General features: G+C 47.1%; 1 protein-coding gene across 2 annotated transcripts in view; it reads right to left on the bottom strand.

The window, feature by feature from the left end:
* Positions 1–26,947, bottom strand: part of PLXNA2 (plexin A2) — a 324,134-nt gene that overhangs the window by 107,358 nt on the left and 189,829 nt on the right. For both annotated transcript variants that reach the window (XM_054026508.1, XM_054026509.1), the window contains exons 5-9: positions 14,780–14,880; positions 7,867–7,990; positions 7,009–7,162; positions 5,595–5,691; positions 752–866 (exon numbers count right to left, since the gene is read on the bottom strand). In XM_054026508.1, coding sequence (XP_053882483.1) covers positions 752–866; positions 5,595–5,691; positions 7,009–7,162; positions 7,867–7,990; positions 14,780–14,880 — 591 coding nt within the window. The remainder of the gene's footprint in view (positions 1–751; positions 867–5,594; positions 5,692–7,008; positions 7,163–7,866; positions 7,991–14,779; positions 14,881–26,947) is intronic.

Here is a 26,947-nt window from a genome sequence, read left to right as displayed (position 1 = left end):
GCCACAGCTGTACTCAGCACCTCCCAAAATAGAAAGAAGATGTGATCCTTGCAGAGGAGTTTACAAACTCAGAGCAGACACCACAACGGGCTGTGAAGTGTCATTGTTCCGGCTAACAACTTGGCAATGCATGTGGTGTCTGCAGTGGAAGGAGCGAACAGCTGCTTTGTCCTGATCTCACAGAAGTGGGACTATTTCTTTGTTCGAGGGGCAGAAATCCCAAATCAAACCATTATCCAGTCAGGCCACAGTCAAAAAATTCAGACCTGGAAATGCAGCCCAGTCCATAAGCCTCGGGGATTCCTCCTGCCAGCTCTGCAATTGACTTGCTTTGTGATTTTGGAAAGCCATTGGTGCTCTGTATGCCTCATATATAAAATGGGGTTAGTGATGCTCACCCACTTTTGAGATCCTTGGATGGACAGTACTAAGTGAGTGCTGATTATTAGTTAGTCTGAATGTACCCAAATCTCAGAGGTGGGATCAATTCAGGCCCATTGCTATTGTTAGATGACATTTTCCTGCTTTGTTCTTATTTGCTACTGCCTCGGCACGTCCGGGGACCAGCTGAGACCAGACCAAACACAGAGAAAAATGGGACAAGAGCACAGCTCTTTGCCAGAGAAACAGGAGAACTTCTTACAAACCTCAGATACGCCAACCATATCACACACTGCTCCACGGAATGGCCGGGTCAGCTCAGAACAGAAAAAGCCCAGTAAGAAAACATTTCCTAACCCAGTCCCAATACCTCAGAAATATTGATCCGTCCTTCCTGAAATGAGCAAGTTGTGGGGTCATGAGTGCAAAGGTTCCGATATTTGCACCAATGGCAGCGGAAAGCGCTGTTCACGCAAGACAGGCACCTGTAGAACCAGAGAAAGAAATAAGGTCTGTGTTACAGAGATGATTATCGGGAAATGAACTTGACATTGGAACAGAGAGGACTATCCATCGGAATATACACAGGTTTATACATACGAAGAAATGCTCCTGGCAGAAAACTAAGACAAAATCGCTAAAAAATCAGGGACCCAATAACCTCCATGCCAAACACAGCCTCAATTATTTGCTCCTATTTCTGCATCCCTCAACAGTTTCATCTATTTAGACTGGAAGTTCATTGAGGCAGGGAACAGTGGCGTAGCCAGGTGGAGGGAACAGGGGGAGCATAAAAAAAAAAAAAAAAGGTGCCACCCGCTGTGGTGCTTTTACTGACGGGGCGGTGCTTTTACTCACCCGGCGGCGCTCCAGGTCTTCAGCTGCACCTTGGCAGCGGGACCTTCACTTGCTCCGCAGGTCTTCAGCGGCATTTCCTTCAGTGCCACCGAAGACACCCGGAGCGAGTAAGGGCCCACCGCCAAAGTGCTGCCGGGTGAGTAAAAATTAAAAAGGTGCCAAGATGCTCAGTGGGGGAGCGGCTGCCGCCCCGCTCCCCCCCAGCTATGCTACTGGGAACAGTGGACGTACATATCTGTGAGGTGCCTAGCACACTTTTGGCACTACAGAGGTAACAGATAATAATGCAATGTTAAGTTTAAGAAATCAAGCACTCTAAAGCCCAGGATTCTGCCCCTCATGCTCTAAAATATAGCCAGTCTTTACATGACTTATTAATACAAGCTGAAGCATTTTTTACAACATGACATAAGGTACAAGAAAAAACAATACAGTGCAATCTTGACTGATTTTAAACCTCAATGGTATCTACAAACAAGCCAGGGTTGAAGAAAATTGGCTCACTTGTTTTCAAAAATTGGAAATATTTAAAGTCATTAACTGTAAACATTTCTATTTGGCCTTTTTCACTCCAATTCAAACCTGGAGCACATTAGATCGCTCGGGGCACAGCAAGCATCTGCGCTTGATGTCGGATGAGGCCAATGGTGCAGGACATGGTTTTTGACATGGGGTGAGCCGGCCAGTCCAGGAACTGGCTGAGTATTTACTACCTCACACCTCCTAATCTGCTGACAGTGAGCTGGTGGCTCATAACAATTGTTGATATTTGCAATAAAGCTTCCTTTGGTCTCAGAAGTGGCTCTCCTATGTGACAGGCCATTTCTTAGAGCAGGTCTATACTAGGAAATTAGGTCGGTATAACTACATTGCTCAGGGGTGTGAAAAATCCACACACCCCCAGTGACACAGTCAAACCAACCTCCCCCACCCTGTAGACAGTGGCTAGGTTGACAGGAGGATTTTCCCCTCGCCCTAGCTACCGCCTCTTGGGGAGGTGGGGTACCTATGCGACAAAACTCCTCCGGTCAGTGCGGGTAGTATATTCATCGACGTGCTATCACGGCGACACTGCAGCATTTTATGTGTAGACAAGCCCTCGGTGACTGTCCATTGTCAGCATTTCGTACGGTTTCCAGGGATTCTTAATGACCCAAAGGCATGGACTGTGTGACTGAAGGGGGGATATGCACCCCTGTTCGTGTACTGGACAGACAGCCAATGGTCTGTTATTTTCTTTCTAAAGTTACTGTCACTAAAATGCATATTTAATGGCTTCTCCTCTTTACTTCTGAGTTGTATTTTCCTTCTTAAGCATCTGTAATGACTTAATAGCTAAGGAAGCTTATTCTAATCATGAAAATGCAAATCTGGATAGCAATATCAAGTGCCGTGAGCTTATTTAATTACTCCTTTATTTGACCCATTTCTGTCTCCATTTCGGTTTGCTGCACTCCTGCCCTCCCACCTTGGACCTGACCTTTAGCTTTCCGATCTGGGGTAGAAGGGGCGCTCTGCTTGGCTTAGCACGGCTGAGACTACAGGAGGAGTGTCATTCTGATGATCAAGCCCAAGAGTTTGGTTAGGCGCCTGTCATTGTAATGTGTGGTTTTCTTGCTGCTGCCTCAGCTCCACTCTGTCTCAGCTGGGAAGGGGCAAAGGTTGGACAGGGAGTCGCAGACAAGTGACTTCTTGAAAGCTCATCCACAGTGAGTGGCTCGGCTCTTTCATGAGGAGAGTTTCTCACACAGTCGCTCCCTCACCCCACCAAAGTCCCCTCAGAAAGCAGTTTCCATTTAAAATAAAAGGGTCCCCTTTGCTTCTAAACCAGGAAGCATCCTTGCCCCACGTCATCTGGGAACCTCTCACTCTGAGAAAGGGCTTAGTCCCTGCTAGAAATGGGCCCCAAACCAGAACCATTTATCAGATTCCCCAGCCCTCCCTTGAACTTTGTGGGGCACTTGCATTAATGGACCCCAGATCCAAACCATCCCAGCTTTTAGGCTTGCAAAACAAGAACCCAACTGATGAGGGTTAGTAAAATCACTCCACCCCTGCAGACTGCCCCCGTTTGACAATGTACTACACACAGCTGGACGTACCATCTGTGAGAAACAGCGGAGTTCAGCACACTGCACCTTCCATAACCCAGAGAAGGAAAAGTCATTCCCCACACCGCTATGCAGCCAGAAGGGGCAGAGTATCCTCCACTCCCAAAGTTTGGCAATGGGCAATGTCTCATCCAGGGGCTATGAGCTGGCCTTCTCTCTCTCTCACGTGATTGGTGAGCTTTCTTCCAGCATGCCTGACTCATGCCCCTGGTGAACTCAGACAGCAGCGCAGGGCAGTGTAGTTTTTATGGAAGACACACTTTTAGCACTTTGCTTTTAAGAATTAGTCACTTATGCCATCTCTGACCCCTGGTGTAATTTCCTGTTAGAAAGGGATGAGGGCAGAGTAGACCTATTGCCTCATCTGGTTCAAATCTCCACTCCCAGGTAAGGTTAGGAGCAGCAGGAACTCCAGCCAGATCTCCGGAGGGGACATCCTTGTTCCGGCCAAACTGGTGGCAATTCAGGGAAGAGCAACAAGACTGCATAAGAGACTTGAAGGACGGATATACAAGGAGGGGAAGAGAAAGGTTGCTAAAATCCATTACGCTTGGCTAAGGGATGAGGAAGTGGGGACATCACTGTCTACAGGGATATGAAAGTACAGGGGAGAGCATGCAGTCTGGATTTGCCGATGGGCTATAACTGGGAGTAATGAGACCCATCTATTGAGGGACTCATATTGGCACTATCTCGGTAGTGCCTGAGCTGAAGTTAAAGGCAAAATGTAGGCTGAATGCCAGGAAACGACATGAAAGCCAAGCTTACTAGACTGTGGAAGAGTCTCCCAAAGGAGTGGGAGAAGCCCCATTACCTGGGTCTTGAAAACTAGGCTGGACAAAGCAATGCTGAATAGAAAAGGAGACGACCCTGCTTGGACACTCCCTGGCCCCTGCCAGCAGGATAAAGCAGGCAGGGCTAACAGAGCATTTCCAGCTCTAACTTCTACCATTCTGGAGCCAGCTGTCCAATCCCTGGCAGTAGGAGCTGCTTCCCCAGCAGAGCAGTTCAGGTCTGCCTTTCATTAGCTGGTCTTTGGCACGGTATTCACAGTCTCCCGTGTCCTGCACATGTTTCACTTTGGTTGTGCGAGGTTTCGGTTTGTCTGTTCCCACTGAGATATCTATAAACACTTCAGAAATTTTAACAAACTCCAGCCAGCAGCGTTCTGCCTCAAGGGCTTCTGGTGGAAAAGCTGCTGTGGGGAACACGCTGCTGCACTGCTCAGCCATCTCAAGAGCAGATTGAGAGCCAAGAGGCACCTGTGTCTACTGTCTGCCCTGCCTGAGGCAACTGACAGGGCCTGCACTCGCCTGCTACGATCTTTACTGTGAAGCTGAAAGGAGCTCAGAGCTTTGTGGGGCTTCTCTGGCCTGATCTTAGGGGAAGGAGACACAGCAAAGGCGCCATCTCTAGTAGAAACATTTTCTCCCTGTGTGTCTGAAAAACAAGCTGAACAGCAAACCCCAGCCTAGTTCCCTTCACTCCATGCCTGTGCTCTCCTGGCACAACCACCCTGCCCCATCCCCCTTTGTCTTCCTTTTGAGAGTCGACAACAGAACACATCCCTGCGCTGTCTTAGCGGTTTATGGAGGGAAAGGCCTCTGAGTCTCCTATAGATACTTGCAGCTGCTTTATAGGGAACTCCCAGGCACTTTCTTCTCTCCCTTTCCCCCCAGCTGCCTGTGAGAAAGGATGGAGTTGAGCTCACAGTTGCAGGATCATGCAGCTTGGGGGCACCAGCAGGTCAAGCTTCTTTCAGACACATTCATTCTCTGCTAAGGCAGATAAATCTTGGTGCTCTCGGAAAAGTTTCCACATGATGGGGATCTCTTGGTTTCTCTCTGTCGCTGACGACCCTGAAAGGTCAGACTGCCAGCATCAAGCCAGAACCTCCCCCAGCGCGTGACTGAAAATCTTATTCCTCTTCTGTTTTAACCCTCTGTGCTGCCCCACAGCATTTGGCCGATGTCCATCTTGGTGGCGCAAGAAGGGCTCTTGGTGGCACAATACACCTCAGAGCAGTTCTGTAGTCTGGCACGGCACACTGGGTGTCCTGGGAGGAATCCTGTCTCCCTGGGGTGTGCATCAGCTGTGGCACTCAAGAGGTTAATAAAGAAACCCATTCCACTATGTACTTGGACAGCAGGCTCCATTGTGGGGGGTGTGGGAGAAGAACCAGGGGCCTGGGTCTGGGATGCTGGTGGGGAGGGAAAGTGGGAAAGGAGAGAGAGGGTGTCTTACAATTGGTGAGCACTGCAGTTGTAGAATTTGAACTCCGTGCTGACGAACATCTTGCCTGTCTCCTTGGATTTCAGCTGGAGCTCCAACCCGAACCAGTCTGGAAAGAGAGGTGGGAGGGGGATTACACCAGAAATAATGGCGATTGTAATGGATGAGGTACTGGTTTTCTCTCAAGGCAGGCTTGACGATTCGCAGAGCCCCCCCACTTCTGGTGTGGTGTGGAGAAAATCAAGCACCTCTGCTCCCAGTGGTGCACTAGGACACCAGGCTGCACCGGGGGTCTCTGAAAGCTAAGGGTCTCTGAGCAGCCAATAATCCACACACTGTGTATCCTCTGGGGATGTCAATGGAACATGCCGTGCTGTTCCATGGCTGGCCAGTGGAAGCTGCTACGAGAGCATGACACGGCCTGTCCCAAAGCTCCGGGGAAGCTGAGTCAACTGGCTCCATGAACCACCCCCCCACAGTCAAATCACACCTAATGAGGTGGGAAAACACACTAGAGAGGTAGGTTCGCACTCCACCTTAGGTCACAAGTGAAATGAGTGTGGTAGTCTCATCACATTCCCTAGAGGAGGTTTCCCTTCAGCATAAACTCACCACAGGACTGGGGATAATTCACAGTCTATCCTGAAATGTAGCCCAGGATGGGATGTTGCAGGCAAGGACTGGAGGGCATTAACAGAGCTAAATAAGGGCTCACTATTGGAATAATCAAGAATAAACTGCCCTAGCTGAGCTGTGCGAGGGAGGTTTGCTCTTCACTTTCCTAGCTCTCTCCAAGCCCCTAACTTTCACGAGCACTCAAATTCAACATAACATTCTACATATAGGAAAATATCAGCAGGAAAGCACAGATGACACCTGGAAGCGCGCCAAGGAGAAAATGAGTTTAGAACAAGTAGCATTCTGGTTCTGGAGAGAGGGAGAGGGGGAATATGACAGCAGTGACATTAATGAAGAAACAACCCAAAGATCAAAACCAAAAAATAGAAACCTCATCCACCTACTCACAGCGACTGAGTCAGGCCTGAGTGCAGCAACCCCCACACTTTCACCTCCCACATCTGCCTAGCACGAAGGGTGAGTTCCCTGGTGGGATGAGAGACAAGAAGGTAGCTGACTTGAAGATTCCCCAGTTATTGGGGTTTCTTGGGTACAGCCTATATCCTGAGGATCTGGGTTGGTACCGGATAGCCACTTCCGACCCCATTCCTGGATGGTTTGTCATCCCGCACAGCATCACCGGGGTTCAGGCAGGATTGATATACAGCCCAGATGTGGTCTGCTCTGCTCTGCCTGGCAGCTAGATCTAGACCTGCTCAGTACTTGCTGGCTCCTCTCTCCCGTAAGGTGAATAGACAGGCGAAACGCAAGGCCACCAGGCAATACTCCAATCATGAAATCAGCTCACCTTGGTCCACAGGAATGGCGGGGACATCTTTAGGGGCCGGTGAAACGCAGACAACCTGGCTGCCGGAAACTTGGCCTTCCACCTCAGTGAGGTTTCCAAACAAACAGGTGATTCCAGCTGACAGGTCTGGAGCATCGCTCACCAGCAGGCTGAGCTGGAACAAGGGAAAAGGAGAGAAAAAGAAAATACAACCAAGATCCCATTAGCGGTCAGCACTACCCAGAGTTCCTTTTAGATTTTCAGCACCTGCTGCTTCTCTGTGGAGCATCAACCCTACGCAGAGAAAAAGACCAGACATGTAGCATGCAGCCACTCCTTTCACTGTAACCAGAGGAGGAAAGGTGGACAGTGTTGCAATTTTTTTCTCCACTCATATATGATGGCCATACAGTCCCCTCTTTAGCCAGTCCCTGGGAAAAGGGTGGCAGGTGTTCTGGGACCTGCCTGTCCCAGTGCATCACCTGGAGCAGAGCAGGTGGGGAGGGTGTGCAGCCGCTTAGAAAGGAACAGCTGGGAGCCTATGGGCAGCTAGATCCTCCCACAGGGACAAGTAATGGCAGGGAAAAGAGAAACTTTTCCTTCAATGTTTAACGGAGGCTGGCAGTTGCTCAGTGAAAATGTGGGCCCTGGGGCCGGATTTGGGAATGTGGGTGTCTGTGTGACCTCTGACTCCCTTCCCTTACCAACCCCTTCGTGAACCTGAACTCCATGTTCATGGGAAAGTATCTGTAGGGGAAAAAAATGGCTGTCATTATGATTCCGAGCCTGTGTGTCTGGAGCACTGTCTGTCACAACTGAGCTACCCTGGCCCATGGGACTGAGGGCCTGCGCACAGAGTCGCCTGCCACTTGTACCTACCGGAAGGCTGTGCTCAGACACAGAGATGCTGCTGGGCTGCACAGTGACACTCATGCACTGGTTGATGCTGGCTGCAAATCGGTACGGCTCATCTGCTCGCTCGCACTTGTCCTTCCGGGAGCACCTGATATACACACAAGTGTCAGTGCAAAGGGACACCTGATGAACTTATCTCTGTCTGTCAAACAGCAGGGGGTGCCACTGTTGGTCGGGACTGTGGTGCAGCAGCAGAGCTGTTGGAGCGGAGCCCAGCATTGGCTGGATAAGTGCAGCAACAGGGGATAATAATGACCAGGACTGAGGTGCATCGACAGAGCTCTGTGCACAGATTCCAGGGCCAGTATAGCAGGTGCAGAGGCTGCAGATCAGAAAATAAATGCACTAGCAGACACATTTGGGGCAGGGAAGAGCAAAGAGCCTGGGGATGAAAAGACCATTGGGTGCTGCTAGGAGATGTGCACAGTCCTACCCAAACTGTGCCTGATTTTTAGCAGTGTTGAGCACCCACAGCTCCCACAGACTTCAGGTGGATCTGTGGGAACTCAGCATTTCTGAAAACCAGCCCCACTATATCTGGCTCAGATCAACACTCTGAGCTCCTCATTTCTGTCAGCAACAAACTCACAATCCACAGGCTACCTTAAATAGAAAGCAATAAAAGGCATTAACAAGACAGCACCTGCACTTTAATTAAAAGAAAAACACGCGGCTAATAAATCTTCTCTTACAAAGCCAAGGGTCTTGAAGTGCTGGAAGCTGTAATTTCTTATCCCGAGGCTGGAGACACTAGAGTTAAGTTCAGTTGTCATGCCCGAATCTCCCTGACTCTCCCCACCCTCCTTCCGCCTCGCAAAGAAACCATTAAGTGTGCCAAGCTGAATGATGAGTGCTGCTCCTGGAGTGTGCCGTGCTGCGTGCTCATCACCAAAGCCATTTCACTGTGGAGAACCTCAGTGTGGACTGAAATTCTGATTCACAATCAGAGCTGCTCTCTGAATCAGGAGAGGTGAAGTAAAAAGGGCTAATCAGTTCCCACCTCACGACTCTGCCCCATGATTGGAAATTAAGGAGCCATTCAGCAAAACAGAGGACTGAAAATGCTACCCTGCAGTATGCGGAGTCAAGCTGCGACCCTCCCTGCAGCTGTAAAGCACGTTTATTAGGGCAGTGCTTAGGGACCAATCCAGATTGGGGCCCCATTGTGCTAGGCACTGTACAAACACAGAAGGGTAGCGAGTCAGAGGCTGGATAATTTTATGACCATCCGTATAATTGCGGTTACATAAGCTAATATAAAGGGGCCAACTACAGCCAACTGTGGTGATGTGAACACCTGTTCACTAGGAACTGGATAGAGACTCAGCAACTTATTTTACACAGAGCAATTACCATTAAAGTAAGCATTACCAGCTGTCCCTGCATAGCGGTATCAGAGAAGTAGTACAGTGCTCTTCTATCCTATGGTACACGGGGAAAGCAGAGTCTTTCAGATTCCACTATATAGTAGTGGCTGGCATATGTTGAATTTTATTGGTGTCAACGAACAGTCATCAAAATGATATCAACTTTCACTTACTGTTAACCTCCGAATGCCATTACCAGTCTCCTGAGACCCCCATTCAAGTGCTTTTCTAAGCACCCATTTGAATGTATTTGTTACTTTAAACAGTAAAGTGAGTGCTCTTCTCCCACTTAGGACTGGAGTCAGTGGAAGGAATACTCAACACAAAAGCAGGTTTGGCGGTTTTGTTTTCCTTGTGGCAGGGCTGGGCGCAATCTTAGGTAAACATCTACATTAGCAGACACACTGACTGTTTCACAAAGAGTCTTAATCTCCCGGTGCCAAACCTCTCCTAAATGAGGTGACAAGAGCCTGGCGAAATAGGGACTCAAACAAAAAAAGGGAGCTACCTTCATTGCTGAAAGGCTGTTTGCTTCTGAATAAGAAAAGCACTGAGGTTCCCACTTTCCCTTTCCATACCTGACAATTGATGTAGCTGTCCTCCCCCCCTCCCCCACTTTCCCTTTTTTGGAATATAATAATGGATCTAAATATGAATGCTGCTAAAGAAAAGAATTATTGAGGTTTAAGTGAATCTGTAAGATAGCTTGAAAGTGAGCTCTTGACTGGAGCCTTTATCTCATTGACTCACTGGAATGGCTCTTTTTTATCATACTATTTATGGCAACAGCCCTAACAGAGATAAATAGGTCTGTAGACAATAACATACTTGCAGAGAGCAGCATATAGAGAGAGCCTTGCAGGTTGCAAATTCCACTGGACCAAGGATACTCAATCTCCTTGAGGCCTTTGCCTACCTCCCAAAGAGCAGAATTGCTGGAGGAGGAGGAGTAAAAATTAACCTCTCTGTCTTGATTATAAAGTAAAAGAGAATGAATGGAGATCACACCCCAAGCTGGATCTTGGGAATACTGTACATGAGGCAGGTTGCTCATTCTTTTGGATGGCGGTGAACCAAGGGATCCAGCGGCCTGCTAAACCCAGCGTTGAGAGTTCAATCCTTGAGGGGGCTACTTAGGGATCTGGGTCAAAATCAGTACTTGGTCCTGCTAGTGAAGGCAGGGGGCTGGACTTGATGACCTTTCAAGGTCCTTTCCAGTTCTAGGAGATAGGATATCTCCATTAATTTATATATTTAAAAGGAATCATACTTTTCCCTTGGCCATTTCTTGTAGGGATTTTTGGAATCTCATGTTATGTCCCAGACTCCTGGAAGGCTTCTTAAATCAAGGTGCAAGACAGTGTGTGCTGTGTCCTTCTCCAGTGGGAAGTCCCCTACCCTGCTACCGCTACCAGCTAATGGATTTACACCCTGAGCTCAAATGTTAGTGGCCTGTGCCGTGGTGCTGATAATCGGTCCATAGAAAAATTAACACCACAATTAATTGGCAGCCTAAAAGGTCTTCGGGCCAGCGGTTGTCTTCCTATTCAGCCCTGCAGTGCCTAAGGGTATGGCTACCCAGCAAGTGGCAGTCTGCAGTAGCACATTTTAGAGCCCCGGTCTACGCACTCAGGCTCATGCTATGGCGCTCCTCATAGCTGCGTAGACATTCGGGCTTGGGCTGCAGCTCAGACTCTGAAGCCTAAGAGACGGGGATGGGCTTCACAGCCACAATATCTACCCAGCTGTTTTTGGCACTGCCGCACGAGTCCTGTGAGCCTGCGTCTGACAACCTGGGCTGTGAGACGTGTTGCCGTGGGAGGCACAGATGTACCCTGACATGGGTGCTACCGTAATGTAACGAACAATCGGTAAAGGCGAAAACCTGCATTGAAATGCTTACTTATGAACTACAATGTGAAATCAGACTCAGCTAATCCCCAGTACGCCTCCACTGTATGTTTGCCCAGAGCACAATCTCTTCTAGTCCAATAAATTCCAGGTCTTCCCCTTGCTTCTTCCATCCCTACCCCAACCTGCCTCCCAAAACCTCTGCAGGGGATTAAGTGGATGCAGAAGCTGTTAGTTCAGCTCATTTCACCCTTTTGGCTTTGATTTTTATTCCTCTGTCTCATGGGCTTGTGCAGGTGAAAGTATGTAAAGGCATCTCCCCTTGTCGTCCTCTAGATGGAATATAGAGAATTGTGGTTCTGCTTCTGTGTGACCTAATAGATCTGACCCTTTAACCCAAACACAAGCAGCTCCTGCTTTTAGATCCAGAGATCATGGGTTTAATCCCCATGGACGATTTAACCAGGGGCATCATTACACTTAGCTTATAAATTTACACGTGCACAGTGCCAAGAACAAAGGGGCACCAATCCCTGACTGGGACCTCTAGGCACAACTGCAATAGTAATATTAAATAATAAACAATAACAATAATAATACGCTGTAGTCACTCAGAAATTGAAGACAGCAGTAGGGAGAGAACTCAGATCCTCCTGGTCACTTAGAGTTTTATGGCAACAGTGGATACAACTGAGATCCTCCTGCACTAAAAGGGGCAGTACAGAGCCTATGACACACACTCCTGACTCCATCCAGCAGAGGTCAGTGGTGTCTGTGTCTGTCTGTCTTTCCCTCGCATACCACTTCATGACACTGTTATGATTTCAAGAGCCAAACGCTTTAGTTGTCTTGGTAATCACTCAAAGTTCTGGCTAAGCACCCACAAGTTCAGATTCTGATCCGAGCATCCCGAGTCTGCAAAACGGTCCATAAATTCCACATGGATAAACTGTTTCATAGGATCCCCAGCTCACCTTCCCTGCTTCTGGGTGAACCAGGAATACAGCGTTATGACAAAGAACTTCTGCAGCTGTTTTGGTATTTCTCTCACCATCCAGGACCCAGAAGTGCAGAAGCAGACTCAAAATAGAAAAAAGGTGGGAAAAGCGGTTTGGTTGGAATCCTGGGCCACTTTACTGTCACAAGGGCTTTATTTTCTCGGCACTCTGCCTCTATCTCAGTTTCAATTTCCCCAGCCCGCTAAACCCCCTCTTTAGTGTCTCTTTTTGTCAGCCCTCTGTGAATGCAGCGTGAGCAGCACATCCTGACCTGTGACCTCCCCACCAAACACAGAAGCAGCTGGCCCATCTGGCAGGAGTGAAATGTAAAAATTAGAGGACAGAGATGACAAATGAAATACAAACACACCGGCATTGGGGGCTTCCAAACAAATATGACAGCGGCTTCAGTAACAGCAAGATAAACTAAATTATTTACAGCTTCAGACAGGGGCTAAAAAATGATCATTGCTCTGCGCAGACAGTGGGAAGGCAGAGAAACTCCAAGGAAGGGTCAGAAAATAACAGCAGGGAAGAAGGCGTTGTAGTGGCCTGCATACTGCAGGCTGTTGGCCAAATTTAGCCCTGTACCTCAATGCATGGTCTGGCTCCCCCAACCTTCCTGATCTGCTCCCCTTTTATCTTACCTCTGTATGCACAACACTCCACGCCCTGGCCTGAGTTCTCTTCTTACAAGCTACCAGTCCCTATGTTGGGCAAGGGAAAGTCATTTAATTGTTCAAGAAGGGGGACTGGGAACATGAACTCCTGGGTTTTGCCTATCCTGCCACTGATGTTTTGTGTGACCTAGAGCAAGTCATCATCATCGTTTGTATTCAGTAGCACCTGGAGGCTCAAACTAAGATCAAGGTCCTATTGTGCGAGGTGCTGTACATGCAGTGAGAGACAGACCCAAAATGCTTACAATCGACCTAGTCATGACAGCCACAGGGGGGCAGAAATGAAGCCTCTTCATCTCTTCATGCCCTACTCTTCTCCTCTGCAAAATGAGTATAACAATCCTTACCTTCCCCTCCCTGGTGGGTTGTGAGACTTAATTAATTAGTATTAGCAAAGGACATAGTGATCCTTTCACCTTCCAGCTCTAATCACCAAACAAAGTGAGACTTGTAGTGGGAGGGTATAAACAAAAAGAGCCATAGCTTAAGCAGCAACTAGACAGAGAACAACCTGACTGGGAAGTCCCCCTGTTTATTAAGGTCCCCCGCAACACATCCTGGTCCTGTCTGGTAACACTGTGGAGCACCCAGAATGCTATAACCACTCCATAGGACTGATTTCAAAGATTTGTAGGTCCTGTGATATTGCCTACAATGGACAGAGTCAATGTGGGGTTGGGCAATCTGGTCTTAAAGGGAGAAGCAATGAAGAAGGAGGAAAAATAGACAAGCTAAGACCGTTTCAGGAATTTGATCCAAGAGCGCTAAATTCTTCACTGCTGTGCATTCATTTACACCCAGGCACAGGGAGTGCTGAGTGCTACCAAACCAGAATGATAGTGTCTCACACTTGTTCTGCACAGGTCTAGGTAGCAGCAAGGTAGCAGAGCATCAGGCCCTGTGACTACTGGTTATTCTCGTAAAGTTTCCCTGAATGTGGCAACTGAAATTAAATACACGGTTCCCCAGGTTGTGGGAGTGCAGATACCCCCGTGCATACAGGTCTCTAATCCAGTCCAGATTTTGTATATAAGCCTTTACTGCTCTCCTTCTCGCGCCCTCCTAACACCTGCTGCTTCGGCGTGTGGCCAAGAGCTATTGTGTCGGTCCCTGAACTCTGTCCCTCTGCCTCTGCCCCAATTTCCACCCATTTAATGGGAGCGCTTTGCTGGCTGGCACGGAGCCAGAAGGCTTTCGATGCCTTTCTACCAGTGTGCTCCAGGTTTCTCCCCCCAAGTGCGCACGCCGGGTCCCCCTTCCGCTTTAGCAAGTGAACACTATTGTGCAGAGAGAGTGCACAAACACCGCCCGAATTCAGAGACCCAGTTTCCTGAAGCGCCCCGGAAAAATCTTTATTTCCTTTGTCTCCACTGACATGAGCTAGAGCTGCTGGTCTCAAACCTAGCACAGTGCCTCAGCCTAACCCACAGTTTCGTTGCTTTGCTGGGTTTGGCCCACTGCCTGAAGCATTCCGTTTGCTGACATTCCAAAGTAGTGGTTAAATAGCCTCCCCTTGCCACCCGTAAAGAGCCAAATCCTCTGCTCAGGTGCACAGGTGAAACCTTCCTGATGTCAATAAGGTCATATAGTCCACCCCACTATTAAAACCCCCCTCCAATTCGGAACAATTAGGGATTTGGGTAAATAACAAGGCTGTGTGAAACTAGTGGGCTTCCATTCCCATGAGTTTCAGTTCATGTGGTTTCAGGCTCTTTGACATTCACTTCACATGCTGGATTTATTCCCCATCTCCTAAATCTAGGGAGTATATTTTCATTTTTAATAGGACTTCCGTGATATTCAGTAGCATTCACCCTGCAGTGCAAGGAATTCCCCTGTAGGAAAAGAGCGATTGTAAAAGGCTGGTACTGTATTCGTTTGTTTGTTTTTTAATATCCACATACAAGAAGAGTTCAGGTTTTTAAGGCTTCTCTTGCAATAAACCCATTAGTTCAAATCAAACGGCTGATGATGGACTTACATGTGGTGAAGAGTGCACCAGCCACAGTGAGGGTCCCCTGAGCTCAGACATTCCCCACAGGTGGTGTATTGCTCACAGGATTCAACAGGAACCCTGGACACCTAGAAAGGAAGTAAATAAACATGTTCATTGCATTTTCACTCCCCTTGTCTTCACAATAAACAAACAAAACAGCAGCAATTAGCCCTTTTATCGGGGCTTTTCTCTGAGGACTGCAAAGCGATTCACAAACTTGAATTAAAGACTAAAAAAATCCTTGTGGGGTAAATCAATACTATGAAACATTATACCCGTTTTACAGACAAGGACACCAAAGCTCAGAGGTGCTCAGTAGATTGCCCAAGGTTGCACAGCAAGTCAGTGGCAGAGCTGAGAACAGAACCCAGTACCCTGTTCTAACATGTTCGAGAAAGCGACTCTCAGTTTTTCTTCCTATAGAAACGTAGGGGTACGTACGCGACAGCTAGCCCGAGGTGCAGCCCCTGCTGCAGACGCCACACTGCTATTTTTAGCGTGCTAGCTTGTGCAGACCTAGCATGTGTCTGTTCACTTGCAGTTGGAAGCACGCTCCCAGGTGCAGTGTCGGTGTACCCTGTGTTTCACGCAGGCTGCGGGAAAAATTCTTAGCAGGAAGGTTAGGAGGAAATAAAATTCCCCAAGAGGATAGGGAACGGCAGTGCACGTTTGAAGAGCAAATACTGCCATTTTGGTTTTGCTTTGCTTTCACCCTTCAAATACTGTAATTGAATTTTGGACCCGTAATAACGTTTTCAGTGATGCCTGGTTAAGATAAAATTGATCAAATTTCAAACTTCCATCCCTAGGCTGGTAGCTACAGAGATTAGGAAGGAATTATTCCCTGGTATACAGCACTGAAAATTAGTGAGATGTATTATAAGGGTCTTCATCTCCTTTAGCAGGATCAGGTATGGGTCCATACTGGCCCTGAAGGGCCAGTAGTCTGATCCAAGGGGATAAATCCTAGACTTCAGTGTTTCATAGGCCTCCTAATGGCCCTCGATACAGGGGTGAATTTCAGCCTGGGAGAGCTTCCTATGAGCACATCTGGATTCCATGAGAATCTCCGGGCAAGAACAGACGGTTACTCTTGGATCCTCAGTAAAGTACTCTCAATACATAGCAGGACAAGCCATATTAAAACAAGTGGCTGTAACCCTGTGCAGTCACAATTCCATTTCTCAGGATCACTGACAAGACATCTTCAGATAAGGGAGTACAAGTTTCTCAAAACCAGACAATGGGGCTGCCTGGCCTGTCTCACAGGGGCAGGAGAGAAAAGAAAATGAAGAGGGAATGCCTCTGTCGCCAGGGATTTACAAAATCACCAGGAATCTGGCCAACAGCAAATAACTTCACACAGTAATCTTCATGAACAGAAAAGGTACATTTACACAGGTGAGATGTTATAAGGTCCTGACCCACTTGTCATAATTAACTCCCCCCGAAGTACTGCCTACAAGATGAGGGCTTTAACCCCAGTGTCATCACCAGATTCCAATCTGGCAATTATGCTTTGCCTCTTTTAATCCCCTCCCTGCAGTTTCAACGAGATGAGGTATTTCTCTCCACTTCCTGTCCTAAAGCCATCGTATGGGCTTCTGCATAGAGTTCAATAGCTATCGCATTCCACCCCAGAAGAAGGTGTGTTTCAGCAGCGGACTCATTGTCACAAGACAGCATTGAGGGCAAGAACTTAGCAGGATTCAGCACAAGGACTGGACATTTATCTGGGTCACCAGAATATCCAGTCTCAAAATCAAACTAACAAAAGTTTGGGAAGGGACATAAGCCCTCCTGCATCCTAATCGCTAACGAACAGGGCGAGAAGGAGACATTCCCTGGGGCAGGTTATCCCATCATTGCTTACTGTGAGGTGTTACCTTTCTCTGAGGTGCTAACCACTATCAAAGACAGTATATTGGACTAGACGGACCTCCGGTCAATCCAATATGACAATTCATATGAAGTGAGACTCATCTATACATTTTAAAAAAAATTATATACAGTCTATGAAGTGCTGTGGGATCCGTTGGGGTGAAAGATGATGTGTAAATGTTTTTGTTAATACATAATAATAATAATAATTATTATTACTACCTATCATGTTTTATCAACAGCAGAGACACAAATGTCCCATTTACAATAAATAGTAACATACAGTCAAGCTTGCCTGGCAAAGAGGCCTAGCAGAGGGGGTGATCGGGGCTTAGCCTGTGCAGACAGATTGCACAGCAGTCTGGGGTGAGCACATCAGAGGCTCTTGCTGGTTTGTGTTAGTGAAATCTGTCTGCTAACGCACCGGCAAATGCTCTCTTTGGCAGCCGGAAGGCAGAGTTCTAGTCCAAGGAGCCAGTCCCAAAACCGCCCCCACGCGCACAGTTGTTTGGAGGCGTAAACATGTGCTGGGATGGTCCAGGACAGGACGTAGACTGCTGGCTTCCATATGGCTCACAGAAACAAATCTTGGAGGTACTGCTTGCAAGCTGGGACTGGCAAGTCAGACTTCAGCAGGTCAGCAATCCACAGTGACACAAAGCCTGTATAAGCCAGAAGGTTTTGACTGAGTTGGGAAGCAGAATTATACCCTCATGAAGCCCCATCCCCTCCACTGAAGAGGCGGCCATATTTTAACATAACCCTGCCAAACCTTCCCTTCCCAGGAGACCATACAAATGCACCCAGGAAGAGACCATACTGTGTCGTAACACACCATCTCCTCCTTGGAGGTGACTGTCACAGCCCACTCTGTACCTGCCCCAGTAGGCAGGATGCCTCAAGTACTATTAGTTATTTAGATATTAAGCAATGGGTTTGGGTGGTAAAAGTCTATCTGTCTGTTTCTCACCTGCTCTGCACCTTGTGCAGTCACGGACACCGGTGCAAACAGCCAGTGTAATCAAATATAGAATTCTGAGTTGGCAGCATTTTATACTGATTTTGCATAGGGCTATATGGTGACACAAGGTACAGGGCAGGGGAGAACCATGTTCTGTGTACCAGATTCACCACTATGTAACTTCAATGTGTTACACCAGTGCAAGTTCCACTGATGTCATTAGAGTCACAGCAGCACATAACTGGAGTAACAAAATGGTGAATCAGGCCCAGAGAATTCATGTCCATGGAGGATGTGTATTCTTGGTTGTAATTTTTAATGTCTGTGCCAGTCTGAGTGTCAGAATGAGGCATTTCACAACTTGAAATAAATACTAAAAACCACCACCACACCTACCCTTCTACGCTCCCCCTACCCCCCAAAAAACAACATCCCCCCCACCAGCTCTTGGCTTCAGATTTTGGCTTGTAATAAAAAGAAGAAAAAAAGATTGAAAGGCAAATATTCAAGGGAAAAGGAGCCCCTGTGGTAGAAATGAAAGTGAACAGAAAAAGGATCTTTTATGTTTAAAACACTGCATGCTCAAGTAGGCGGGAGAAGAACATTTCTGATTCCTGTTCCAGTTCACCTCTCCCATGGCAATTGCTCTTTGCCGGGCTCTGGTGTATCCGTTACACTAACCAATGGGCTCCCTTCCGCTCTGCCATCCAAACAGAGCCCTTGTGCAGAGATAACTAAAGCGAAGTGTGCGGCCTCTTTCCTTGGGTTTCTGGCTCCTTGTGAGTGATTTCTGCAACTGGCTGAAATTAAAACAACTGTCTGCATTACATTTGCTCTGTCTATCAAAACACGGCCTCGCTCTCAGCAGCTGGGAAGTCAGGGGCTGAAAGGAAGCAGTGTCTCTCTGAACAAAGGCCACTTTCACGCCAAATGTTGTTGATATAGTGAGAACCCAGTTCCTCTCTAAACATGAAACCAATAGGGCTGCTTTTCTTCTTGTTTCCTGGGCCCTACTTAACAGCTTTAAAAAAATTATTATATCTATAAAATTTATGTTGCGCCAGAACACTACAGAGCCGTTTCGGCCTGGAATTAGCCAGTGCAGCAATTATGGAGGCCTTTTGGGTCAAATTCAGTGGTGATGTAAACCGTGGTGGAAGGTACACGCCGTTTGTAAGAGGCAAAGCTGTGCACAACATGCACCCATTCGGGATCCCAAGGGCGTGCAAGGGACAAACTTACACATGGAGAAGGGCGATGTAGGAAAAGGAAACAATCGGAGGGTGTGATAAGGACACAGGAGATCTGGGTTCAGTTCCTGGCTCTATCATATGCTCTGTCTGTCCAAGTCTCTTCCTCTCTGCGCCTCAGCTCCCCATCTGTAAAACGGCAATAATGATGTTCTCTCTCTCTCTCATCATTTGTCTGTCCAGTCAACCTAGTCTGTAAGGGGCTCGCTCTCGTTAGGTGTCTGTACAGCTACTAGCACAATGGGGCTCTGATCTCACAGGGCCAGTAACTGCAACTATAGCACAAATAGATGAGTACCCATCTCTTTCTCTCTCTCACACACATACACATACACACAGACAGACATACCCCCTCACCCTTACGCTGTCTGCAACATTCCGAAGTTCAGCCCTACTGTCAGAGGACACCACACCGTTGTGGTTATCCAGGTACTTATAAGGTCCCCATCACCACTAATAGATTAAATATGCCTATTCTGAATTTCTGTATGTTTTAGAGGCAAAAATTGCCATTTGATAGAATTTTCTTGTGACACAAAAGGAAGCCTGGTGAAAATTCAAGGCAACAGAGTGTGTACTGGCTGTGACCAAGCAGTTAAAATAAATGCTTTCTTTTCAGCCTCCCAAAGAAAGGGCAGGGAGAGAGAACGGGACTTCCAGAGCCATGAAACTGACCAGGAAACTAAGAATTGAATCTTATCCCAAAGTTGGAATCTGCCTCCCTCTCTCGTTCAGGATGCCAGGATGGAACAACGTTCCCTGCAAACATCCAAGTCTCCTGATGGCAACATGGGAGCTGCTATGAAAGGTTGTCTAGTGCTTGGTCAGCACTGGAGCAGAGGGGAACATAGGCCCATGTGTGCGAGAGAACAGTTGCCTCCATGACCAGGCTTCTGTTCCCCACACTGGGGAGTTTCTGAGTACCTGTTGTGAAGATGGAAAGTCAGGTGGCTTCATGATTCTAAAGGTGCTAGTCTACACCAGAAGTGCTACAGCGGCACAGCTGTACTGATGCAGTTGCGTTGACGCAGCGCATCTGGTGAAGACGCTCTATGACGACGGGAGAGAGCTCTCCTGTCCGCCTAATAAAACCACCTCCGTGAGTGGCAGAAGCTCCGTCGGCGGGAGAAGCTCTCCCATCGACAGCGCTGTCCACACCAGCGCTTATGTCGGTGTAACTTATGTCGCTCAGCGGGGTGGCTTACTCACACCCCTGAGCGATGTCGTAAGTTATATCGACATAACTTGTACTGAAGATGAGCCCTAACCTTCTCCCCCTCTTCACCGGGGCTCTGAGCATTTGTTCTCCTGATGCTGTTTAATTTTATTCTCGGAATTCCCATCAGTCATTGACATGGCTGCTGCTGACATCACGTGGTGCTTAATTAAACCAGTTGTCATGGAATAACATGCAAGGGGGGGGAATTTTTCCTCTCTTTCTTTTTTGTTTCATTTTGCAGTGGTAAAATGGGCTCCGACTCCCCTTAAAGGGGCTAGCCAACCTAGGCCAATACTGTTTTACAGGACCTGCTCTTAGGAATCTACAATAAATTTAGATTAGGCTCCTTTTCACATTCGTAAAGTGGTGTCTACTCTTACAGTGCTATAGAAATAATAAATGCCAATAGCAATAATTATTACAATAGCAATTGTACAAATAATTTATGTCATGAATTTCGCCTCTTTTTCTGCTTGTGGAACATCCATGAGTAAATATGAATGCCAACAAATGTATTTACTATTCAAAATTATTTGACAAATCTTTTCAAATTATGTACTAATTTTGAATAGTTCATACGTCAGATGGGACCATGTAGCCTGACCTGCACAACACAAGCTATAGAAGTTCAGCCAGTCATCCTTGCATTACAACCCACAACTTGTGTCTGACTGAAGTATATCCTTCAGAAAGAGATCTCAGCAAACTCTTCCACCTGCATTGGTTCACTATGATCACGCCAATAAGTCACCTGTTATTGTTTCTGTTCCCTAATTGGAAGAGTGCATATACACTTCTGGAGTGAATTTCCTATTTGTACTCCACCACACAGCTTTAAAATCACTCCTTGCAAACAAACGTTCAAGCCTGAAACTGATGAAATATGATGAAATATCCAAAGAGACATTCACAGAAAGAAAACACAACAGGATTGTGAACACAGATGAAGCAAAGTCATTTAAACGTTTGAGAGAATATTGGAGGAATGTTTTTTTGCAACACTTGCCCCATCATATATTTGCCCAGCTCTCACAATTATAACACATAATCCACTATCCTTGTAATCTGAAATCCAAATACACCTCTACCTCGAGATAACACGAATTAAGGTATAACGCGGTAAAGCAGTGCTCCGGGGCGGGAGGGGGGCGCTGCGCACTCTGGTGGATCAAAGCAAGTTCAATATAGGTTTCACCCATAACGCGGTAAGATTTTTTGGCTCCCAAGGACAGCGTTATATCGAGGTAGAGATGTACTAAGGATTCCAATGGACTGTATGTAGAATGTCCAGAGTTTGGTGAGTAAAAGCACCGAACTCCCATTAACAGCAGGCATTATCATGTACCCCTATCTCTAGAGCTCTGCATGGATACAAAATTAGTATCTGCATCCGACCCGCAAAAAATGGTCCGCAGATACCCACAACCCCATCCACGGCTGGGGATATAAAGCGGATATCCGTGGATTTGCAGGGGTCTAACTATGTCATCACGCACAGTTCTGAAAGCTTATTTCCCTCTCAGAAGCACAGGGATTCCCTTGCTCCTTACAAAAGTCGGGTGGAAATACTTGCTTGTGTTTTAATTGTTTTCAAAATGTTCTCTGCCAGGCTAATTATCATTATGAAACCGAAGTGTTTGTGCGCATGAAATGCCGCATTAGGGAGAGCAGATAAGGAACACCATGTTTCAGCCATGTAGCTGTCTGCAGGCTGAGGGAGAAACAGCATGGATCGGAGTTGATTTAAAAAACAAAACAAAGAAACAATGTGATCAGACAGAAAAATGAAGGATTCAAATGAATGTAATTCACACTGCCATGAAAGGATAGCAACAGCCTGGCAAAAACTGAAAGAAAGCAGGAACATCAGTCATATAAAACGGACCGGCCCAGCTGGAAATAGCAATGCTTAGCAAGAGATGAAGGTTTGATTTCTGGGCCTGCTCTTGTTTCCCAAATTGGCAGGGGCTGGGAGAGAATGCCTTGAAGTTGATTAGTTTGTTTTCCCTCCATCTCGGCCAGGGATCACTGAAAGACAGAAAAGAAAGACAGAAGGCATTGTCTAAAAGATACAAATAGAGGCAGAGAAAAGGCAGGAGAGAGAGAAAGAGAGAGAGCACGCAAATGGGAAAATCAGAAGGAATGAAAAGGAGGGAAAGGAAAAAAGAAAGAGAAAAACACACATGAGAGCAAGTGACTGATGGAACGTAAGTATGGAAATGCCTCCTCCTCGGCGGATCACAGTGCTAGCTATTGACACTCAGTGAAAGCATCATTTTTAGAAGCATAACTGCCTGTGTCCATGGTGGTCAAATATCATTTCAACACAGAGATTGTTTTCTGACAATTGGAGCAAAGGAGCTGCACTGCTGTGCCTCCCCTAGCCTCCAAGTATGCTTATTAGCACATACACTTCCACCTGTCCCCGCATGTGGACCAATCACTCTTTGACAGAGACGGGCTGACAGGTTCGGGGGTAAAGTGGGAGCTCACACAACAAGCAGCTCTTCTCCGCAGCGAACGCAGAGAGGGGGGCAGGAATGCAGGCATCAAAAGAACGGCTTCTTCAGATTTTTATGGCCACAGGTGGCACGAGCGAGGAATGAAAGGCGTTTCTAGCCGTAACCAGACGCAGCAGAACTAATGAAGTCCAAAGCTGTTCATTTCACATAGTGGTAAAGAGGCTGATTGACTGGCACCTGTCCACAATGAGCCAGTGGAAAGAACAGAAGGAGGGAAGCAGGGAAAAGAGACAGAGCTCCCTTATATGAGCTGCATCGTGTGTACTGAGCAGTGCCACAGACCCAGAGAACTTATCACTGGAGGGGGCAAGGGTGGGGAGGGAAGGGAAGACAAGCTTGAGCACCAAAACACCAGCTGAAGTTACTGGGAGCTGTAGCTACTCAGCACCCGTGAAACTCAGGCCCAAACAGCATGAGAGTCCACGTAGCCCATCCCACCTCACCTTGAGCAAGTCACCGTATCACTGTAATATCTGATCGCCTTCCTAACATCTGTCACATGTGGTTTATTCTCTCTCACATCCTCTCCCCAAGAGCAGAATTGTGTGCACAGAGTAATGGTTGGTTTCGGTAGCGTTTTGTTTTTTTAAATGCCCACGCTGCTCTATGTGGCAGGCCCAGTGTGCCTGGCCCTGAGAGCAGAAGGTGGGGTGGTTTAGGATGGGCCTTAGTCCCTGGCGGAGTTTGTTCCGCGGTCTCGGACAGGTTGTCTCCTGCGCTGATGAGCTTTACCCTGACAGTGGAAATTTCCGTTGTGCCTGAGGAGTGGAGCTGTTGACGATAGGCCTCACCTCAGAGAGTTATGCTCTTTTAGCGATGGTCTTCGACAGAAACAGGCTTACATTTTTAGAAATGGAGACTAATTCTGGGTGCCTTGAAACCACTTGGGCTGATTTTGGGGTCTTTTTCTTATACAGGCTCCTATTACCCCCCACCTCTGTCCCGATTTTTCACGTTTGCTGTCTGGTCACCCTAACGCCAACTGACTTGAAAACGAGGCCTGAGGTGTCTGAAGCTGGGCGCCCCAATAAAATGAAGGCACCTAGAATTGGCCGCCAGTTTTCCAAATTTAGAACCTGATCCTACAACTGTAGACCATGATGCCTCAACTTCTTGCACAAAGGTGGGTTGCTGAGCCCCACGCAGAAGTCTGCTGACTCCAGTGAGGCTGTGTGAGGGAGATAGTTCAACTCCCACTACAGGACTTAGCCACAGGCTTTAGTTTCTCCATCAGTCATTTCCCTCCCGTTGATAAAACGGGGTTAATACCCACCCCACATGGGTGCGGGGAGGATGGATCAGTGTGTGCAAGTGCTACAAACATTAAGCACCACACCACAATCAGATGTATTAAGGACAATAGCTAAGAAGCCAACGCTCACCTGGCGTTTTTTCTCTCCTTTTCCAACGGGAGTCTCAGTACAACAGCGCGCCCTACCCTCCCTTTACTGCTTGTGCTTCTTTATTTGACACAGCAGCTTTGGCGTTGAGTTTTTTACTTCCCTAATTATGAACCTCATTCCCGGTAATTAAATGATAAAAGACTCATTACTGCTTTCCTTGACTGTCTGACCTGTAACAAAATAAAAAAAAAATAAAAATGGAGACTTTCCAAATCCTCTTAAACACCCCTCCCCCGTTCCACAAGAACCTTAAAAATAAATAAAACAGTCTGGCTCCAATAAATAAATAAATAAATAAATAAAGTAGAAGTTTCCACATTTTATGACTGCTACCAACACAAGCAGCTGACCTCTCTGACTAGGAGCCAGCCCATGGGGCATCCCATAAGTATGGCGTATTGCCTGGAGACCCATTGCGGGTAGTGAAGTTCAAACAGAAAATCTATTTTTAATGACTTTGGGGAGTGCTGTGGAGATGCTGAGTAATTCAATGTAATTAAAGCTATCTATCACTGAGTGAGTAGGAGCCGAAAGTTGATGAACTTTTCAATGAGATTTTTCCCCCCTTCATTCATAAAATCATAGCCATGGCTCCAGCAGGAATCATAAAACAAAACAAAAAAAAAAAAATGGGAAGAACTCTCACCAGGTCCAGCTGTTCATGCTTCAGGGTGCCAGCATGGGATGAAGCTGGGGGAAAATAAAGAACAAACCAAACTTTCCCCCAGTATTTGTGAAAAGTTTGACAAACTTTTTCTTTGATGCTTCTGCTGCTGTCTCCTTTTCCCCAGTCCTGCTCAAATATTGAGGCTCTCTGGGATATATTTTTCTAAGGCCAAGCAAAAAGCTTGGTCACCATATCGGGCTGAGAAGTACATTGTGTTCCTCATTTTAAAGATGGGCCAGAACTAAAACCTGGGGTCCCATGAGCCTTAAACTTTGGGAGAATTCAGATCCAGAGTTGAATTTTGTGGATCAGGCCCAAATAATGCTGATTTTTAATGCAGAACCCCCCGCCCCCCATGTAAAACTGACAACAATCACACAAACTTCAAGGAAGGAAGGAAGGAAGAAGCTACTTAGTGTGGTATATAGGGCAATAACTAGGACAAATGAGAGGCAAGTGAAAAGGGAACATTTAGACAGGATAGCGGGAGAAACGTCCCTACAGTGTGGTCTGTTACACTGTGGATTAGACTCCCACGGTAAGCGCTAGGAAAATCAGCACCTGGGCCATTTTAAAATGAGACTGGACAAAGCACTCACAAACACACTGCAGGAAACAATCTTTCTTGGGGATGTGATTTAATAAGTCTCCTTCCGTCCCTCACAACCCTCGTTGTGAATATCAGCATATTGCTTCTAGAGAGCAAACAGAAGTTTAATTGTATCTTAATGTTCAGGAAAGCGAGGGGCCCATCAGCAATGGGCAGAGCTAGTCAAAGGGAGAGCAGATTCTCTTCTAACTGACCCACTGCACCTTGTTTTGACTTGGAGCACAGCCAGCTATTCCAGTAGTGGGCGCTCTTGTGGGGTTGACCAAAGCACCCCCAGACCAAACCTGCAGCACCCCCAGGGTGTTTTAGACCTCTCCATTTGTAGTACTGAACTAGGGTCTTGAGAGCACTCCTTACAATTCTCTCACTTTCACACCCATCCTGCCTGGTTTGCAGCTATGTATCCTGCCTGGTTTGCAGCCCAGTGGGGAGGATCTGGCAAGCAGGAGAAGATTTCAGAACCAGGAACAAAACTGCCACAAAATTAACCCTTTGTTTGATGAACTCCAGGGAAAAGCATTACGGATGGAGAAGAGAATTGAACTGACTCAAGCCCCAGTGGAAAAATCCAGAGGGCAAAGTGGAAAGGTGACTCTCACACAGAGAGGTCTGTTTCTCCAAAGGGTGACTGTCAAAGTATGCACAAAGCCACACAAGCACCTGCTGCAGGATGCTTATTCAAAATCATCTTAAAAGGCAAGAACTGATGGTTTGCTCCGGTGCTTCATGAAAAGATTCTAAATCCGCCACTACTTTCCTGAAAAGAAAGCCAGGGAGACCACACAAAGTCACTGCAAGGAACCATCTGTGCCTCGTTCTGGCTCCTGAGCATGTGTGCCAACGTCCGCAGGAACTACACAGCTATTTTTAATGCATCCTTTACATAATGGATGAGAGGCAAAGCGAGCTCTCCAATGGACGAGCCCTTGTGAAGGAACCTGCTCTCCATGACATGCCAAGCCCTCTGGACGGCTCTTCCACCAGCAGCTCTGGTGCTTTGTTACTTTGGAACAGACAAGCGCAACAAGAGCTTGGCACAGCTGCCAAACCCTGCCAAAGGTGCAGCATTTCAGAGCCAGAATCAGCGCTCAGGCAGCCTATTCTTAAAGGCTCCACTAGTTGAAGAGTGCATGAGCTAAAACTCATAGTAATGCCTGGATATTTTAAACCCACTACGTGCTTCCGTACAACCCCTCTCCTAAGGCTGGGGTTCCCATCTTGGAAGGGCAAGCCTTTTAGCTTCAGTAGACAATTAGTATGTGGTAAGAGAGTCCCATCCAGGAGGCCATCCAAATACCCCTCCCTTTTCAAAGCTGACTTTGCAAGGCAAACATCTACCCATCCAGCCTCTTATGCTGTCCCCATCTGAATAACAGACAAATAATACTCAAAACCATACAGATGTGTGCACAAAACAGCAAACTGCACATGCCAACACGTACAACCATGTGAAAAACATTTACTTGTGAGTACAAACATGAGTGCATGTGCAAACCACACATTTGTGGCCACAAGTAGGTATTTTTCACATGTAACTGCCTATCAGCCCTCGTGGTTGGCTGCTTTTGCACTTTGACAACATGTTTTGTTGAGGCAGTCACACGGTCACATGTGTGCACTCACTTTCCCCATGCGTATTA

Source organism: Malaclemys terrapin, chromosome 4, assembly GCF_027887155.1.
Source record: "Malaclemys terrapin pileata isolate rMalTer1 chromosome 4, rMalTer1.hap1, whole genome shotgun sequence".
Classification (NCBI taxonomy): domain Eukaryota; kingdom Metazoa; phylum Chordata; order Testudines; family Emydidae; genus Malaclemys; species Malaclemys terrapin.
Note: the sequence above shows the minus strand (reverse complement) of the source record. Positions and strands in the feature narration are given on the sequence as shown.